The sequence below is a fragment of the Protobothrops mucrosquamatus genome, unplaced genomic scaffold (assembly GCF_001527695.2).
Source record: "Protobothrops mucrosquamatus isolate PMUCROS unplaced genomic scaffold, P.Mucros_1.0 scaffold779, whole genome shotgun sequence".
In the NCBI taxonomy this organism is placed as follows: domain Eukaryota; kingdom Metazoa; phylum Chordata; class Lepidosauria; order Squamata; family Viperidae; genus Protobothrops; species Protobothrops mucrosquamatus.
Window position 1 is genome coordinate 170242 of NW_015387047.1, and position 20228 is coordinate 190469.

A 20228-nucleotide genomic window follows, 5' to 3' on the forward strand; every position below is an offset into this window, starting at 1 on the left:
TAGCTAGGCTTGGAAAACCGAATAGATTTAAACACCTTGCAAGGTACCATATCTGGTGGTGGCTTAGTAGCTGACTCACTTTTTCCAGGAACTCTTGCATACCTTCCCACCTTAAATCCTCCCAACAAGTACATTAAATCTTGATGGGCGATTCAGATGTTTACAGCTGAAAACTATCTCCCAGATAGTGAAGATGTTATCCTTCTGAGTTGGTGAAAAACCTTGATAAGCAAAGTAGAGATTTTACATGCAGGGAAAGTAATTCCACCTGGAGCACATTCATGCAATGAGTCTGCCTGCCTATATCTTTTTATGCATTTCCTATAAAACCTAGTACAGATTCAGACTATAAAAATATACTCCATATTTTATTTTACGAGAAAGATAATCTGGTATAAGAGGCATGGTCAAAGATCTGTCAGAAGCCTATTTTTTTTCCTAACAGCTATAATCATAAATGAACAGCATTTTAGCCTGGAGAGGGGCTCCATTAAGAGGTTTGGAGTAAAGCATTTTTGGATTTCATTATCCAATTTTTATATATATAGGAGAAACAAGAAAGGAAAGGAAAGGAAAAAAGAATTTGATTACTTCTCTCCATCTAAAAATATTCTTATGTTTTCACATTTTATTCAGAGAAGCAACACAGAGATGAAAAGGTCAAGACTCACCTTTTTTCCTAAGTATGGAAATAAGGATGTCAGTTAAATCTGATCTCTGGTCAAATATGTTATTGCATAGTCATTTTTAAAATGGATACTTATGTTCCTGCTATATACTTTCTTTCCTAAAACATGAAATTTGGTTTGGCAGTTGAAATGAGAACAACTGTGAGTCAGCTCACATCACACCTTAGCAATGCAATATATTAAGGAGGTCACAAATTTAAGTGATACCCATGCATTCTGTCCAAATATTTTTTTTTTCAATACTTGTTTTTCACAAATGGAATCTATAGATATGCAAAATATATAGGGATAGCCAAATGATGCTTTGGGTCCCAAAACACGTCATGAGAGAATTTCTATTTTTTCCCCCTCACACACACTGCAAAAATACCATTTGGAGAATTACCTCTGAATATTCCCTACTGGTTTTTTTTTAAAAGAAAGGTATCTACCATTAATGCTTAATAATGGGAAATATAGAACATCATAGACTAATTAGAATTACTATAGTATTGCTCTTATGATCTCTGATCCAAACTTTACTGGAAAAGCAGACAAATATAGTGCAATTACTAATGGCAAAGTTCCCCTCTGAGATACTAGTGGAGAATTCCTCCTTTTCCCACAGGAATTAGGTGGCATGGTCCTTCCAATGTGGTTGGGCCCAAATAGGACAGAGAATGTCAAAAGCTGTGTCTGCCAGGCATCTAAAAATTACAGAAATTGAAGTATAAATTTAGAAGGCACCAGATTGTAGAAGTCAGGCTATGGAAGTGTTTGGCTATAAAAGCCACTATAAAAGTTGTAACCAAAATTATTTTTAATGTGAAATCAGGAGAAATTATTAAATGCACAACATATAAACATATTAAATGTATTTAAGTAAATGTATATTAAAGTTAATTACATTAAAGTTAATGATCCTGCTTAGTCCAAAAGGAAGAGTTTGAAGGTTAAAAAAAAACTTATATAGAGATAAGCATCCAATATAAGATCCAACTTTCCTCACCTTTGCAAACTAAATTTCCAACTTTAGTTATAATAAATGTGTACACAGATAATACTTGTGCATATGCACCTGCCAGATATAATCCTTCAGGGACCAGAAGGATGAAGTCACCCACATATATACAAACACACAGAGACACTGTATACTACTGATTCAAATTAATTAAGTACTCCATTTGATAAAATTGATTCCCCCATCTGCACATACCAACTGTTCTCTCACATTCTGTTTCTCAGAAACAGAAGTGTGTATGCGCATGCACACACATTGCCCTTCCAGCAGCCAAGGGCATCCATGTAGAGGAGTGAGAGCAGATTTCAAGATGGTGACCTCAACTACATGACTAAGATCCCACATCTTTTCACAAATAGTGCTCAAATGGTGCACATAAATAGGGGTGTGTTTCAATTAAATGATTATGGCTGCCATCTTGGTGCTTCCCTGCAGATACCCCTGCTTTTTGTCTATTCTGACAAAAGCAACAAGCACTTATAGATACTAATGCAGTGAACAATATATTGACCACATGACCTGAATTCACACATGGTAAGAACTCTTAACCAATCACATTTAGCATGTTATATGATTGAAACTGATAGATTTTGATTTGATTATGTTTTTTATGAAAGTATAGTCAGATACTGTATAGGCAATTTTTGGGGCTACTCCTACATATGTATTCAAGTGAAATAGCCACATTTTAACATATGTTTAACATATTTGCCAGGTTATCCCACCTTCCTTACATAGATAAACTGAACTGTATGGAAAAACACCATATGAGATAGAATCACTGCTCAAAATTTTCTGTATATAGAACCAAGATATTTCAATGGAGTTTGGACTGGAAAAATATGTCACCTTTACCATCAACAGGAGTAAAATAGTGAAAACTGAATGAATATCGATGCCCTTTAGAATAACATCAAAAGCCTGGATGAGTAAAATCACTACAAATACCTGGGCATACTTCAAACTGACAACATCACGCATACCAAAGACAAAAAGAAGGTTAGAAGTGAATACATCATGAGAGTGAAGAGATCTTAGTACAAACTCAATGGAGGAAATTCCATCAAGGCAATTAACATCTTGGCAATTCCATTCATTAGATAGACAGCTGGAATAGTGGACTAGACTCAAGCAAAACTAAAAGCTCTGGATAGGGAGACCAGAAAAATAATCACAAGTCATGCCCTTCATCCATGAAGCAACGTTGACAGACTCTACTTACTAAGAAAAATAGGTGACCATGGAATTTGCAAGTACAGATAAAAAGGCATTAGAAGAATATCTGCAGGACTTTCAGTTCTTCAGTCTTAAATTAAATTTTAAAGTTACCATCGGCATTGACAAAAGCAACATAAATCTATTGCAAAAATCCCTCATTTTCAATTTGGCCTACAAGAAAGACCAAATGAAGAACTGAAAAGATATGACAAAGCAAAATATTACATAGCCAATAGTAGGCAAAGCAGATAACAACAAGTCCTGGCAATAGTTAAGAGAAGGAAAGTTGAAGAAACAGATAAAGGGCTAATTTGGGCAGTATAAAACCAGACCTTTAGAACATATAAAGCCAGAACTGAGAAGACAGCAACAGACAGCAAATGCCACCTCTGCAAAGAAGCTGAAAAAACAGTGGGCCACCTAGTTTGCTGCTATAATAAGATCACATGAACTTACTACAAACAACAGCATAACAAAGTAACAACAATGGTGCATTGGAACATCTGCAAGAAATATCATTTGTTTGCAAGCTGGTGGGATTAAAACTTAGGAAAAGTAATAGAAAATGAAGAAGCTAAAGTGCTGTGTAATTTTAGAATTCAGTCAAACAAGCATCTGCTACATAACACTCCAGAGTTAAACATTATTGATAACAAAGAAAAAAGTCTGGATAGTGGATGTTGCAATACCTGGAGAGAGCAGGAGAAAAGAGAAAGAAATGGAGAAAATCACAAAATACAAAAATCTCCAAACAGAAGTAGAATGACTGTGGCAAAAGAAAAGAAAGATAGTATCAAAGCAAGGTACAATTCCAAAGCTACAGGAGCACACTTTGAACACCATCAGCATCAATTGTAGAAGGCAGCTTTATTTGGAACAGCTTACTTCCTGCAGTGATACCTTTTGCACCATCCAACTATAACATCTACCTATCCCAGGTCCTTGGGAAGAACTTGATAGGAAGATAAAAATGCCAAATCCAGTCTGAACCTCTGGCTGACTGTGCAATGAACCATAATAAATAAAAGCCTTCATGGAGAAATGAAACAATGATTTGGTTAGAAAAGCAATCTAAGCAAACAAAATGTCTCAATAAAATGTTTTTATGCAGTTATCATTTTTCTGATTGTTGAATGCAGCCCCAAAGCACTTTGCTGTCATCTGTGACTAACCTGTTAAACTGGATTTTCCCATGCAGAAAAGGCTAAGTGGGTTAATCTATTTCCTAAAGAATATAAAGTTTTTTTAAGCCACTCCTCTTAATAATCTTGACAACTAAACAAGATTTTACAAAGCACATTTCAAGCCTGTCATCCTTGGGAATTAATACTACATTAATTGGCATTATGGAATTGCTGTTTGGAAAGCACAAAACAGAAGTAGTCTTATATTCAAAGATTATGTTACTCCTGTGCCTCAGTATTTTTGAAAGTTAACAGTAGCTAATTAGCTTTTCTCTAAGTTCTTTTTCTTATCTTCAGCAACTTGATCATCTAAGCCAGAGATGGCAGAAGGTAACTGGGATCATATGTCATTTTGCAATAGTTCAGACCAAGAATTTTTGACTAATTTAATAGAAGGTAAAAATGAAATTTAAAAGATTTCTCTTCTTTGGTAGTCCAAATACTGTACAAATTAATTACCTCTAAATATCCTTTTAAACTAGGATTTGGTTAAATTTCTATGGAGATTCTTTGGTTAAATTAATTCTGCTTCCCAATGAATTTGTTGCTTTTGAATACAACTTTGTATAGGCTTANTATTTTAATTGGAAACACAGCTTGTAATATTTGGTTTTAATTCGGCTTTTATCGGGGTTTATTTTCTGTATTTTTGTATTTTGTAATTTTTTGTATTTTGTGTTTATTATTTGTTTTTAATATGCTGTGAACCGCCCTGAGTCCTATGGGAGAAGGGCGGTATACAAATTAAAATAATAATAATAATAATAATAATATGGATTTCAACTCCCAGCATTCCTCACCATCCCTCCAACCCTTAAATGTGCAAATTTAATAAGACTCTCTCAGTTGTTTTGTCACCAATATTCTCTTTCATGCACAATTGCCTGATCTAATGTAACCATTCAGAACCAGATATATGAGGATGTCATTACTCTAATTCAGAGTGTAAGTCTCACTTTCTGTTATTACTATTAGTTAGCCATTTTAAAAAATGAGAAACTACTGCCTCTATAATAGCTCCCCCTGATGCAGAAAGGCATTAACAGTCTCATGGATCCAGGTGGTCACTTCTCCACCTTTACAGGAAAGGTGGTCAGGGATCCAATCTACACATGTCAGAGGACAATCTAACACAGTGGTGCGAACCTATGGCACACATGCCAGAGGCAGCACTCAGAGCCCTCTCTGTGGACACCCATGCCATGCTCCAGAGATGGCAACCGTCCTCTTCAACCAGCCGCCTGCTAACTCGCCAAGGTTCCATGTGGCCGGATGTATCCCAGCACCCATGCGCTTGCTGGCCACTGTGTGTGGGGGCCAATGGTGCCAGGCCCCTGCCTTGTCCTGCGACAATGGCACCCCCGCCCTGCCTCCCCTTGCCTTGCCTCACCCCGCAGGACCAGCCTCCTGCCCACCGCCCCACCCGCCAGAGCCCCCCTGGATCTCCCCCAACCCTGCCCGTCCCCCACAGGTGTCCCTCCCCAGGAACAACATCGAGTTGGCCACGCCCACCCATCTGCCATGATCACTGTAGCCACACCCACCCGGCAGGCCACACCCATCCGGCGATACATAAGTGGGTTTTGGGTTGAGGTTTGGGCACTCGGTTTCTAAAAGGTTCGCCATCACTGATCTAACCCCTTCCTTGGAGGTCATGGGCCAAAAGGAGTCTCAGATAATAGTCTTCTTCACTATTAAGAGTCAATATTTTAGCAAATCTGAGCAACTTTGCCACCAAAAATGCTATGTAATAAGTGGATCACAGTGGTTAGGTGGAAGATATAAGTCACTGGATAACACCTCATGAACACAGTAAGAGAGAAGTGAGCCAGGTTTGCCTCCTGCATCACATAGTGTAGGCTCAAGCATGAGCATGTACCTGTGCTTGACTGGATTCATTTTTAGTCTTCTTCCACCAGGGCTCCAGGCATTGTTTCAGGTGTTTCATTTTCCAGTACACCTCAATAAATCATTATGTCAATCTGAACTGTCACCCGGGAAAAAAGTTGTATAGAGACAAAAGACTCCAGTGCCTAACTTGCTTCAAGTTGTCAAGTTCTGAACCAGATCACCTACTAAGGAGCCGGTAAACTCCCCAAGAACTCCAAGCTGATCCTGCTGTCCCATGGAAGTCATCAGTGACTTTCCCTCAAAACTAAAACAATTTGGGATCTGAACATGACAATAGGGTAGCTTATAAAAGAAATATATCAGTGAATCAGTAAAATGAGAATTAAGAAATTCCTTTACAATATTAATATGAACACTGCACTTGCTACCATTTTATTTATTTTATTTTATATAGTTTCAAGTAAGTCTTAATTCCTGGCAACTGCCTGAACAAATCCTTGCTGTTTTCTTGTTAAGATTTTCAGAAGTAGTTTCTTCTTCCTAAAGCTGAGAAAGAGTGACTGTTCCAAGGTCACCCAGCTGGCTTTGTACCTAAAGCAGGACTAGAATTCACAGTCTTCTGATTTCTAACCCACTGCCTTTAACTGCTGCACCAAACTGGCTCAGTATCACAATTTTATTATTTACTATTAAAATAAGATTCTGCCCTTTTTCAGATTGTTTGATTGATAGGAAGTTGGATAAAATTCTGACTCAGGCAAAATAAAGTTGAACCAGAAAAATATGAAACAATAGAAAATGTCAGATTAAGAATGAGAAAACAAATTATATTGGTGCTTAATGCTAAATCCAGAGCATTATTTCTAATTCCTATAATTCTTCCACTATTGACAGGAAGATCTGAGTCCACAGGAACTGTTTCATTTAAAGTTCTGCAAAACTCATTATTTGTTAGGACTGAACAGAATGAAGATACAGCATTTTGTTTTTCTTTGCCAGCTATTACACAGGAATGAACTATATTTATTTGCCCTAGTTTCTGGATTACTACAGATTTGTTACTGATTTAGAGGATCAGTAAATTTATACACCCAGTGACTCTCTTGGCATATCCCCCAAAACATTTGAAACATCCTAGCTCTCTTCTCTGATCTCAAAGTTTTGCCACTGTCTGGGAGAGAATTCTCTTACACCTCCAATAACTGAGCAGTGATTAAATGTATGCCAAAACCTCTGGGAAGGCATATCAGGGGTCATAAAAGAGCAGCCTTACTCATAAAAACCAATATTTTTTAAAAAAATTAAAAATCACATATTCAGCTGTTAGTTACCAAATGTACAGTTTTTGAATGGAGATAAATCAGTTGATGGAGATATATATTTGCTTAGTTCAGAGTCATACTTGCCTGCAGAGTTCTGTCCCAACATTCACAAGTTCTTGGCTTGAAAGGTGAGCTCCAGTTTTATGGAGTAACTCAATCACTTTGTGATTCCTTTAGAAAAGAGGGGAAGGAGAAAGTTTTATTCTTCATCCTATTTGTGCTTTAATAAGAGCATCTACACCACCTTCAATCCGTTGATAAGCAGGATTTCCCACGCTGGATTTCCTTCACAATGGGACCCTGCAAATCACATCTAACTAAATATAACTAAAGGGAAAACTAAAGGGAAAAAATTGAAAACTGTGCTGGGAGGGCACCTTCTTGGATTTCTGAAGGACATGGTGACTAATGGCTGTTTCCCCAACCACCTGGACCAGAAGATCAGGTGAGCACTCTTGTGTTGTGATTTTTATGATTGGAATGTATTGTTTAGCTATAACTACTGTTTATTTATAACTATCATTGTTTATAATTATAGGCAACTATTGTTACTTATAACTATTATTTTAATCTTTGTTGGCTGCCCTGTTATGACATTAGGAGCCATATCAATCTATATAAATAAAGTAAGAATTCTGGGAGTTGCAGTCCCAGTACCACTGGGAGGCTGATTTACATCCATGCCTCCATGTTAAACCGCCACAACCCAAACTAAGAATTTTCAACTCAAAATATTCAGGTTTCAATCACCATTAATCTAAAAACAGCATCAAAGTTGCTCACAGAGATACATGACCAGTGCAAACTCAAAACACTTTGCTGAAAGATTATGTGGTATTTAATGCCATATTTCCACATATCATCAAGAACAATTCTTCAAAAGATGTTATAGTCCAAACAGGAATCAAGTCCTGTTTTCTTGTATCACCCAGACTTTAGTAGTTTTGCACCCTTTATTCTTCTGGCTACTTCTGTTATGCACTAAAGTCATCTTCATTTTTACCTTCACAGTCTGCCTTATTACACACATCACCATTTCTTCCAACTGTACCTTGTTGTCAATTATTTGTTACAGCCTCCCCTTCGGGCTCTGCAACGCTTTGGATGCAATTCCCAAAAGATGTACAATCATAGCACCTGTCTGCAAAGCAACCACATCTTTTCCCATGGTCCTGTGGCAGTTGCAGAGATCAGGATATGATCCCAGAAGAACATGTGGATGTTTTAAAGGTTTGCAAACAGATGCTACATTCCCACTCTTGCATGTTGCAAAATCTTTTTTGGTAGTCAGTCCAAAGCAATGGATAAGTCACCTCAGATGTTTTTAAAAAAAAAATCACAAAAGTTAAATTAGCCCATATAATTGATCAGTAATGTGGCAGAAAAAGCTAGATAAATTAGGAAGCTGGAAGAAGAGAAAGAAAATATAGCTGAGCCAACATTAATACAGTAAATATTTGTATGGAAATGCTATCATAATTCAGAGACTATTTCCGTGCTCATGAATAAGACTATTTCAACTCAGCTCTTCCTTAGAAACTGCTGAAACAAAGTCATTGCTGCCTGCTGAGACTGCCAGTTGTTTTCCAATGGCTCATGGGCCAAAGCCCATTTCAGTGCCAATCCTATTTTGAATAGGATTTGAAAGCTGGAGGACACGTCCAGCTTTTGAACTTTTGAACTTTTCAATCAATATTAACAAAACTAAAAATAATAAATCACAAATCAAAATAGAGCATCCCTCCCCTCCCCAATTAGGCATCATTGAATATTTTTAATTCTAAAAATTAGCAAGCATTTCATTTTGTTAAAACTACCATTTGTGGTTTGAGAACCATGCTAAGTGATCTTCCATGCATATACCAACTTTCTTTCTTCCACACTTTTCCACTCATCAAGGAGACCCTTGCAAAGCACTTTAGACATAGGTTTGGGCTTTTTTGTGAGCAAAGTAATCTAGTGGCCCATTCCTAAAGATGATATAACAACCTGCATTTCTGTCTAAAAGTAGGACCAAATCTCTGAAGAATGAAACAGGGATTCCTTCTGTATCTCAAGTAGATTAGAAAGTAAATCGCAAGATATTAGTCATATGTTTTCAGGGGTAAAAAAGTTTAAAACACCCTCCATCTAGCTTAGGTTATTAGATATGTATCTAAGGCAGGGACTGGATTTTTTTTCTTAAGATTTATTGTTTCTCAATAAGCTACACACATTTTTTTTCAAAATATTTTTACGTTTCATTTATTATACTATTAAAATCACACTATCAAAGCAATTGCCCTTCTCCCGCAAAGCAGTATTATTAAGTCTTCATTGCTCAGTACAGATTACGTTTGCTTATTATCTTAAACACTTTATTGCAAATATTCCATGAGAAACAAAATATCACCTTAGATATTTTCCCCTTTTTCGTTAGTAGGTAACTTTTCAAATGTACCATTTATATGAATAAATGTTTGTGGAAATTGAAGATAACCTATGCATGAATTAGGTCATACCATTTGGGGGGAGGGTAGAAGCAAGTGAATTGTGAATCACACTAAACTGCAGGAGTCCTCTTTGTGGGCTCCTAGGTACTTGGAATAAAATTCTCTGAATTTCATCCAGGTGTAAATCCTAGTGAGTGCCACAAGACTTTTTCCTGAGGAAACATCCATATGATTTTTTGCACTGTCAGTTCTAAATGCCTCAAATTGCACAGGCTCATAGGCGCCTTTCTGTACCATCAAGTTATGCACATGCATAGCTGAAGACAATGTGGAACCGCTGATTACACTCCTTGAATATCCGAAAACTCTTTTGAAGACATCAAGGGCTACAAATAACTTGTTTAATATTCAAATTAAAAGCAGAAGCAGACAGACAACTCACCTGACACAGAAATGTCTAATGACTGGGTGGAATTCTTACTGAGTTGCAGATAATTACTATATACAGGTAAGTCAGTGCCTTGAATAGGTAAACTGCAAGCCCTGTCTCATTCTTTGTGACACAAATGCTGAATTTTCTGAGGTAATCACAATATGTTCCATTGATTTCAGCACGTGTTCTTGGCCTAGATCCTGGATTATTTCAGATGAGAACTAGTAGGCAGGGCTTTAAGCAAAATATCAACTTCAGTCTCAGCTTCTTATCTACATTATGGGACTGAACAGAAAAAGTAAAATAAAAAGTAAAGGCCCACTTGGGTTTAGCCCATGAATGGGAGGTTGTTGGAAGCCCCCTGGATGTTGCTCCTCAGAGCAGAATAAAAATAGAATAGAAATACTTTACATTAGTCATAGATTGATCCACTTAAGAAGTGCTATCGGAAATCCTTCTCACTCAGTAAGCCAGAGAATAAATCAGAAATCTTTTACATGCAAAGCTATAACCCCACCTTAAACACTCCAAAGCATTATTATACATGATAAAGATGATTATAGTTATTATGCTGTGAGCAAGTATGAAGATTTCCTAATGCTGACAGCTGACATTCTTATTTTTACATATGTTTTTAAATGTTTTTTGTAGGCTTACTTGGAAATGCAAGCAAATCTTTATAGGAATGAGAATAGCAAGGATATTTCCTTTCCTTCAGGAATTTAAAGACATGCAAATGTTAAACAGAGGCCTCAACATGATGGACTTTATTTAATTCTTTAATTTTGTTCTCTGATAAGAAATAATGAATTGACCTTTTACATAGTCTTGACAAAGTTCAAACACAGGAAGCAACAGAACAAGAAAACTCTGCCCTTAAAAGAGCCAGAACAAGATACCTATTTGCAGATGACTAATAGCTTTACCATTTTTCTTTGCCCAGTTAGGGTTAAGAAATCATAGAAGGCATAAATATTGTCAGATGTTTATTTTGCTTCCCCATAAAATATCCAACATTTCAAACAGGAATATTGATGTTTAAGGCCCACACAAGCTGTTTCTATCACACGTATGAACACAAAAAGCAATACATAGTTGTACCTTAAATCTCATGATTCCTTTTTATTACTAAAGTTTATTTATTTACTTATTTGAGAAGAAAATGTGGTGGGAAATTGAACACAAAATAAACATGCTTTATGAGTGACTGGGCACATATGTGGGGCTGCATATTAGTATGCAAGTAATTTTCTCTCACATAAAATCTTAAAACTATCAGAACACTTCTGCTGAATGAAAGCAACATCTCTGTACAACATTATTTTTGCTTCAGTTGCAGTAATAATATGTAATGCTACCAGGTTTAAATCATCCCCTGCCATTTTAAGATTTGCTGCAAAGTCTTCCAGCATAAAGGAGCCTAAAGCAATCATTCCAGACTCTACAAAATGATGACTAGTAAGTCCCTTCTAACAAGAGCATAATCTTGAACCCAAATTCATTCTGTTCTTCCAGTCCCCCTTTTGGCAGCTTTCAAAAGATCAAGCTCCCTCTCTTATGGGAGTGGTAAAGCAAAAGAATCTGAATAACAAACTCATGTGAAATTCCTCAGGCAGCCCTGGGTGTGGTTAAAACACACACACACAGGCACATTGCTGTTACTTTAAAGAACATTTTGCACAGGCATGCTGAGCAAGTGCTACCTTTGCTCAGTTGCAAGTGTTTTTCACTTGCACTAGAAACTCTTAGGAAATTCCTCTCCTATGTTCTAGTATTTGTAGGACCTGATTAGCCATCATATGGTCCCAGATCATTTGGAACAGATGCCAAATATCTTAGGAAAATACTAAGCCAAGAGTGTGAGGTACTGACCAGTTTTAGCCTTGTGGACTGGTGATGATGGAAATTGTTATCCAACAATTCTGGAACTCATCAGAAAGCTACACTACAGCAGGCATTTTTCTTAATCCTTAAAGAGAAAGCTTTACTAGTGAGTGTTGTACAAGGATGAGCCACGGGGAAAGCTGCTATAAGCAAACATTTAGATCTCTTGCATCAAACTCTTTCCATAGATGTGAAGAGGCATGCTCTGCATACACATACTTAATTTTAATAAATGGTTTATATAGAAATATATACAGTATCTGCAAAAACTGGACTTTCTTGTTCAATTGGTAGGATAGAGACAACGAAATAAATAGTTAAGCCAATTAGAATTAAAAGGAGAAAAAATAGATTGTAGTTTACAGAGAGGAGCATAACATGTACAGAGTGCTAAAATCCATTAAAATGCTCAGAAAAAGTCCCTTCCTGATTTTGAGTTAGCAAAAATTTGTTGCACCTGTCAAGTGATAGTTGCAGATGTTAGTCAGGAAAAAATATGGTTACTTTAAAGAACAGCATATAGATACTATGTTCATTTGCATGCACACTCTAAAATATATTTTTGAAATTGATTTCAAAGTTATAAACAGCCCCTGATGAGTGAAATTCCATACAGCAATATATTTGCCAAAACATCTTCCCAATAGACACTAAACATTTTTTCACCGCATAGAAACTAATAATAAACATATGAAGTCTCTTTACTCATTGTGTTCCTCTCCTCTATAGCAATAGCAATACATACAATGCGTAACAAGACTGAAGAGTAAACAAGAACAATCAGGGCTTTATATTTACTGATCTTTTACTATACTATCCTATTAGAAAGTTTTCCGTCTTTATTGCTTGGGTTACGGCACACGACTAAAAACATTTCTTTCATTTCCAACCATGAAAGTTGATTTGGAAAAGACAAGTTTTGTAAAGGAATAAACTGTGGTTGAGAACAGCTCTTTAGCATATAATACTTATCTGTCCCCAAACCAATATATACGGTAACAATAAAACTGGGCTTCAATTCATTCAGCTGGTTATGTCTTAAATTTTTCAGGGTGCTTGATTTAAATTGCATTTTAGTAAGATACCTGAACTTGATAGCATTCATCAGTGGAGTAGCTCCTAATCTGTCTTTTGCATATACAGTTGCTCCGGACTTCAACAGATGCCTGACTACCTTCAAATTGCCTTCACAGGATGCAACATGAAGTGGAGTACGACCATCATAATCACCAGAGCTCAAGTTTCCACCCTACAATAAAGTTGTTTAAAATGTATATAAAATTGTATCTGTCTTTAAAGTCTTCTTAAAATATTTACTGTATATCCATATCTTTTTCTGGTTTATCAGGAATTGGACTTATCACAAACAAGAAATGTTTCTATCGCTGTATTATTCATTTGTTTAGTATTATTTCATTCATTCATTCTCATGAACTTTAGGACCAATGGAGAAGACTTATCTAAAACTACATTCTGAATATAAATCCAGAACCTCTGTGTGGGTGTGTGTATGTGGGTGTGGGTGTGTATTCACATGGAGAATTATTAATAACTGAATCCTGCTCGCCCTCTCTTACATTCATTGTACATTCATCGATATAAACTCTTTATCCATTAATACAATTTCATGTAACAATCTAATGACTAGAAGTAATATAATATTAACAATTGGGGCAAACTATAACAAAGAGGCAAACTCACTTTTGAATTTTCCAGAACAACTGCCTTATTAAGCAAAAATGTGGGATGCAGGAAGAATAAGATAAGAATGTCCCATCTGCAATTGTGAAATATTAAGATTACCTGAGGGATGTACTAAGAGTTAATGGAATTTTAATTAGACTGCAAGGAGCAAAAGAGGAAGTTTGCTGCTTTCTATTCAAAAATATAAAAGTGTAGCTGTTTTCTTAAACCGTTTCCAGTTTTAATCAGCTGTAACTTTGGGGTTCTTTCTAATAAATGCACAAGACTTCCTGAAATTGATTATAGATAATCTAACATGTCTGGATTTTCATTTTCCTTCTGAATCCAAATTCTGGAGACCATGTAATAACCTCTTGGAAAAACACAGTTCAAATTAACTGGTGAGCAAAAATTGTTTCACACTCCAAAACAATCATATAAAAAGAAATGAAATAAGAGGCAGTTACCAAATCCTGTAAGACTTTTAGGGCAGTTAAATCACCATTTTTTGCAGCCACGCATGCCAAAGAAGGAGTCAAAGCATCCCTTACAGCTGCTAGTTCCTGAGAAAAAGAAATAAAAGTATTAGTTACATGTATTTCCTCTAACCACGCTTGCATATAGCTGGACTTTTTTGATCAGAGATGCTAGTTTGGGGAATCACTTTCTGAGCAATGCCAGCTTTCTCCCTCTAGTACACAGAGGTCTGGGATTCAATACTGTCTGTGCAAAATGAGCATATGGACAAGATGACCCTTTTTATTTTTAAAGTTTTATGAAGTTGCAGTTTCCTCTCCATCAGTTCTGTACTTCAATCACTCCAGCAATCTTCAAATATATTTTTATCAAGCATTATAATTATTATATCTTTTTTTAATCTGTTAGAGAAGAGTTATAAAAATGAAATTAAATAAAAGACATGAATGAAAGAGCCTGACATAGCTAACAGAAATTGCAGATTGTCTTAATGTGCTGAATATACAACTGATTAGAAGAAAACATGATGACCCTCTCTTCTAGTGTCAGGGGCAACGGTTGGTGAGCACAAACAAGAGGGGATGTATTGCACACATAAATAGGTATCTATTTCCATTCAATATCTGGTTGATCTATTTGGGAAGAGACATCTAGACTAGATAGACTTTTGGTCTGATATAGGTGGGAAATATCTCTCTTCTTTCTACTTGTTGCGTTCCAAAGCTGAACTGGGCCTGCTTCATTTGGACCTGACAGTCTCATTTGACACACTTGAGAATTGGATATTGTTGTCTAGGATATACAGTAGTCTTTGGACATCATTGTCAATGCTCTTGATTGGTTTAAAAGGATTTTGTTTTGTTTTGCTTCCTTGTTCTTTGACAGTATTACACACTGGATTAAAGTCCTAGGAAGGGGTTGTCCCTCAGGGATCAAATATGGGTGCTATTTTGTTTATCTTTCCCTTTGGGTGCCCTAATTATGAATCACGGTTTCCAATATCAATGTTTACATTGATGATACCGAACTCTATCAGTCTTTTATGGCTCTTGATGATGTGTAGTCAACCACCCTGGAATGTTTTATCTTCATAGAGCATAACAGTGCCATTTGAGCTTGTTCTGAACCTTTCATATTATTCTCACATCTTAGTACCATATAGGGTTCTTCACTGGCTGCCAAGTGAAAGCAGACTCAAGTTTAAATTAATACTACTTTTATTTAAGGCCCTCCAGTCACAAACTCCCCAGTATCAGTCTGCTTTATTTCCTCCTACAGTCTTGTTTGTTGGTTATGTTCCAAACAACAGGGTCTTATTTTGGTTTCTTACTTTAGGGGGCAGGTTCAGGTTTTGGGATGTGGCCCCATAACTTGGGACTTGCTTCCTTCCTCCCTTTATGTCTGTGGAAATCAGATACCCCTTAAAGGGGTTTAAATATTAAATTATTTCATTAGTGGGTTAATCTGCTTGTTCCACCCTATCTGACAGTTCTAGATTAGTACCTTTTAAAAATGATTATGGATGTACATACATTCAGCTTTATTCTGCGGCATTATTTTAAATCTACTGTGGTTATATTCATCATTTTAGAGTTAATATTTGTTTACTGTACTGAAGCTAAATTCCAAGATAATGTTATTGGATTGGTTGCTATTACTTTTTAAAATGCGTACTGTTTCTTGGTAAAAGAAAGTAGTAATAGAGAAGGGAATCTTTTCACCATGGTATTTATTTTGCAACTGGTTAAACTGTTCTGCAATGTCCTCTTTGCAATGTCCTCTTTGAACAAGTACCTCTTTGCAGCTGATCAACAGATATTTTGCAATCTCTTGTATAAACTTGCAATCTTTGAGAGTTATCTGATTTCCAATGGGCACAACAGTCATTTCTCCTCTCAGATTCGTATTCAGCATCTGCATAAAGAAAAGCAAGTCTGAAATCCAAATAAATAAATCTAAGATAACTGAAGGACCATCTACTCCAATCCAAGTTGACTATTCAAGAAGATCCTCCCAGGAGAAGTTCCTTGTGGTGCCACAGTTTGTGTGGTGATGGTGGGAATGCTGAGACTGAGTTCTAGTCAATCTGTTTGTGTATAATGAATTAAATTACAATCCCTAGATTTTATGCAACAAGGAAACTTTAAGAAAGTGAAATTAAGAAAGAAGAAAAAAAGAGATGATGCAAAGTCACACTACTCAAACTTATTTCATCTTTTATACACAGTATTAAGTATTAAGAATATGTGTTACCTGATTTATTTAATGTGCACAATGTGAACACTCACAACAGCTGTTCATTTTTTATGTGTTAATACTAATTTGAAAGATTCCTTTCCTCAAATCCTATAGATACCATTGCCTGTCCAATAATTATAAACTCATTCATAGAAGAATAAAAACCATGTTAAATAGCTTGCTACTATTAAGTTAACTAAGGCAGGAGAAGTACTAGTAGTAATAATCTGAGGCAAACATCATCAGACACATTATGTCTCTATTTGAAATGTAGGAGAAGAGTAAGAAATATGGGAGAACGTGGGTTAAGCATAGAGAGATGGCATTATGGGCATGAAGGAACTGCCTGAATGTACACTGTGCACTGTGCTCACAATCAAGAAGTTTCAGGGGTATGTTGAAGGAAGACTAATGATACAGAAGAAATCAAATCTCCTTCTTCTGGAAAGATAGAGATAGAAGGGAGAAATGGTTTCCTGAGAAGAGGAGAGGACAACATGTTAAGAGGCCAAGAGGAGGGCTATGAAATATCAGAGATAATAAAGAATGAGACACCAAGGCATAGAAAGCCAAGTTTGCATCACGACAAGTCCTCAGAACCTTATTGAACCTTACAGAAGCCTGTAGAAGTGTACAAAATTTATAATACATGACAATCCCCAAGTTTCCAAGCAGGTATATAAATCCGAATCCTTAAAAGCACACAAAATGGTAAGTAATTTACATGTGTGCTGGACCTATGGACTGGATCTATCACAGACCACATGAGAAAGATATTATGGATAGAATAAAAAAGTGCTAAGATCTGTGTTTGGATGGAAACTCATGTATGATCAGGGCCCTTGATCAGTACATATATCCTGCTTCCTGACCTGTTCTTCATAAGATTTTTCAGGAACATCATTCATACTTAATCACCTTGAAAAGTTAGCAAGGTTAGCAATGTTAGAAAGGTTACTCAATCTCCTTGTTAGTTCTTGCTAAGATAATACACATGAATTAGTAGTGTTCTGATATGGATTTGGTAAGTGGGGTGTTTTCTCCTAGTTCTCTTATTTGGAATAATAATAATAATAATAATAATAATAATAATAATAATAATAATAATAATAATAATAATAATAATAATAATAGTAGTAATAGTAATAGTAATAGTAATAGTAATAGTAATAATAAAAAAGTTGGAAGGGACCTTGGAGGTCATCAAGTCCAACCCCCTGCTCAGGCAGGTATCCCTATACCATTTCAGACAAATGGCTGTCCAATCTCTTAAAAACTTCCATTGTTGGAGCATTCACTGCTTCTGGAGGCAGGTTGTTCCACTGGTTAATTGTTCTGTCAGGAAGTTTCTCCTTAGTTCTAGGTTGCTTCTCTCCTTGATTAGTTTCCATCCGTTGCTTCTTGTCCTGCCTTCATGCACTTTGGAAAATAGCTTCACTCCCTCTTCTTTGTGGCAGCCCCTGAGATATTGGAACACTGCTATCATGTCCCCCCTCGTCCTTCTCTTCATTAAACTAGACATACCCAATTCCAGCAACCGTTCCTTATATGTTTTAGCCTCCAGTCCCCTAATCATCTTTGTTGCTCTTCTCTGTACTCTTTCTAGAGTCTCGGCATCTTTTTTACATCGTGGTGACCAAAACTGGATGCAGTATTCCAAGTGTGGCCTTACCAAGGCATTGTAAAGTGGTATTAATACTTCACGTGATCTTGATTCTATCCCTCTGTTAATGCAGCCTAGCACTGTGTTGGTTTTTTTGGCAGCTGCAGCACACTGCTGGCTCATATTTAAGTGATTGTCCACTAGGACTCCGAGGTCCCTCTCACAGTTACTACTATTGAGCAAGGTACCCCCTATACTATACCTGTACATTTGGTTTTTCTTGCCTAAATATAGAACCTGACTTTTTTCACCACTGAATTTCATTTTGTTAGATAGTGCCCAGTGTTCAAGTCTGTCCAGATCCTCCTGTATCTTAAGCCTGTCTTCTGGAGTGTTGGTTATTCCTGTAGTAGTCCTTACTTAATAATCACAATTTGGACCGGCAACTCCATCACTAAGCAACATGGTAGTTAAGTAAAACATCATGTAACAATGCTAGAATTACAATGTCATTTCGGCTGCAGATGTTAACCAAATCATTCATGTCATTAAGTATGACATCAACTTGAGACTTAATGCTGGCAACTTAATGGACCAGAGAAATGCTTTGGATATAATTTACTTGGATTTCAGTAAGGCATTTGATAAAGTAAAGCATAACCTACTACTTGATAAGATAGGAAAATGTGGGTTAGAAAAGAATCACCACCAGATGGATTAGTAACTGGCTGACCAACTGCACTCAAAGTGTAGTCCTCAATGGAACTGCATCTACATGGAGGGAAGTATGCAGTGGGGTACTCCCAATACTCTTCAACATCTTCATCAAAGATTTGGATGAGGGGATAGATGGGAAACTCATCAGATTTGCAGAGGACACCTATCTGGCAGGAATAGCCAACACTCCAGAAGATAAACTTAAGATACAGAAGGATTTTGAAAACTGGGTGCTATCTAACAAAATGAAATTCAATGGTGAAAAAAGTAAAGTTCTACATTTAGGCAAGAAAAACCAAATGCATAGGTATAGTATAGGTGGTACCTGGCTCAACAATAGTAACTGTGCTAGGGATCTTGGAGTCCTAGTGGACAATTACATAAATATGAGCCAGCAGTGTGCTGTAGCTGCCAAAAAAGCCAACACAGTTCTAGGCTGCATTAACAGAGGGATATAATCAAGATCATGTGAAGTGTTAATACCACTTTATAACGCCTTGGTAAGGCCACATTTGGAATACTGCATCTAGTTCTGGTCACCACGATGTAAAAAAAGATGTTGAGACTCTAGAAAGAGTACAGAGAGGAGCAACAAAGATGATCAGAGGACTGGAGGCTGAAACATATAAAGAATAGTTGCTGGAATTGGGTATGTCTAGTTTAATGAAGAGAAGGACTAGGGGTAACATGATAGCAGTGTTCCAATATCTCAGGGGTTGCCACAAAGAAGAGGGAATCAAGCTATTCTCCAAAGCACCTGAAGGCTGGACAAAGAAGAGATGGATCGAAACTAATCAAGGAGAGAAGCAACTTAGAACTAAGAAGAAATTCCCTGCTCCAACATTGGGAGTTTTTAAGAGATTGGACAACCATTTGTCTGAAATGGTATAGGTTTTCTACCTGAGCAGCAGGTTGGACTAGAAGACCTTCAAGGTCCCTTCCAACTCTGTTATTCTGTTCTGTTAACCCAACTGACTAGAGTTAAGTTCAAGGACCAGTTGTAAAACTACTATTTCAATGCTGTTGAAAGTTCAAATGGTCACTAAACACAGCAGTCCTCAACCAAGGACTACCTGTATTGTATGAAATGACCCAAGTATGTGTGAAGTATACATATTTGTTGTGCATGAATTAAGGTTCCATGTCAATTTGTCTCAAGAATCTAACCCTAACAAAGACAAAAGGCCACTGTCAACCACTGTGATCTGAGAGCCTTTAACCTGTAAAATGCCATAGCTAAGCCCAGTCTGGTTCTGACAATAACACTGATAATTATTTAGAAACTGAGGAAGAGGAGAGGTTCTGGGATCATATTGAGGAAAGACTTAAAACAAAATTAAAACAGTGTTGCACATACATGCAGAATGCTTGTGTAATGCAGAATTGTTCCCTGATTAGAGAGAATATGGAAATATACATGCCTAGTGATGCCTATCTATCTAGAAGCATGGCTGTACAAAGTTAAAGAAAGCAAGAGTACTGTGGGAAAGACTATCT

General features: G+C 36.7%; 1 protein-coding gene across 1 annotated transcript in view; it reads right to left on the reverse strand.

The window, feature by feature from the left end:
• Window positions 1–20228, reverse strand: part of ASPG (asparaginase) — a 76810-nt gene that overhangs the window by 11452 nt on the left and 45130 nt on the right. The window contains exons 10-13 of the mRNA XM_015818709.1: window positions 15968–16087; window positions 14164–14259; window positions 13099–13262; window positions 7349–7435 (exon numbers count right to left, since the gene is read on the reverse strand). Coding sequence (XP_015674195.1) covers window positions 7349–7435; window positions 13099–13262; window positions 14164–14259; window positions 15968–16087 — 467 coding nt within the window. The remainder of the gene's footprint in view (window positions 1–7348; window positions 7436–13098; window positions 13263–14163; window positions 14260–15967; window positions 16088–20228) is intronic.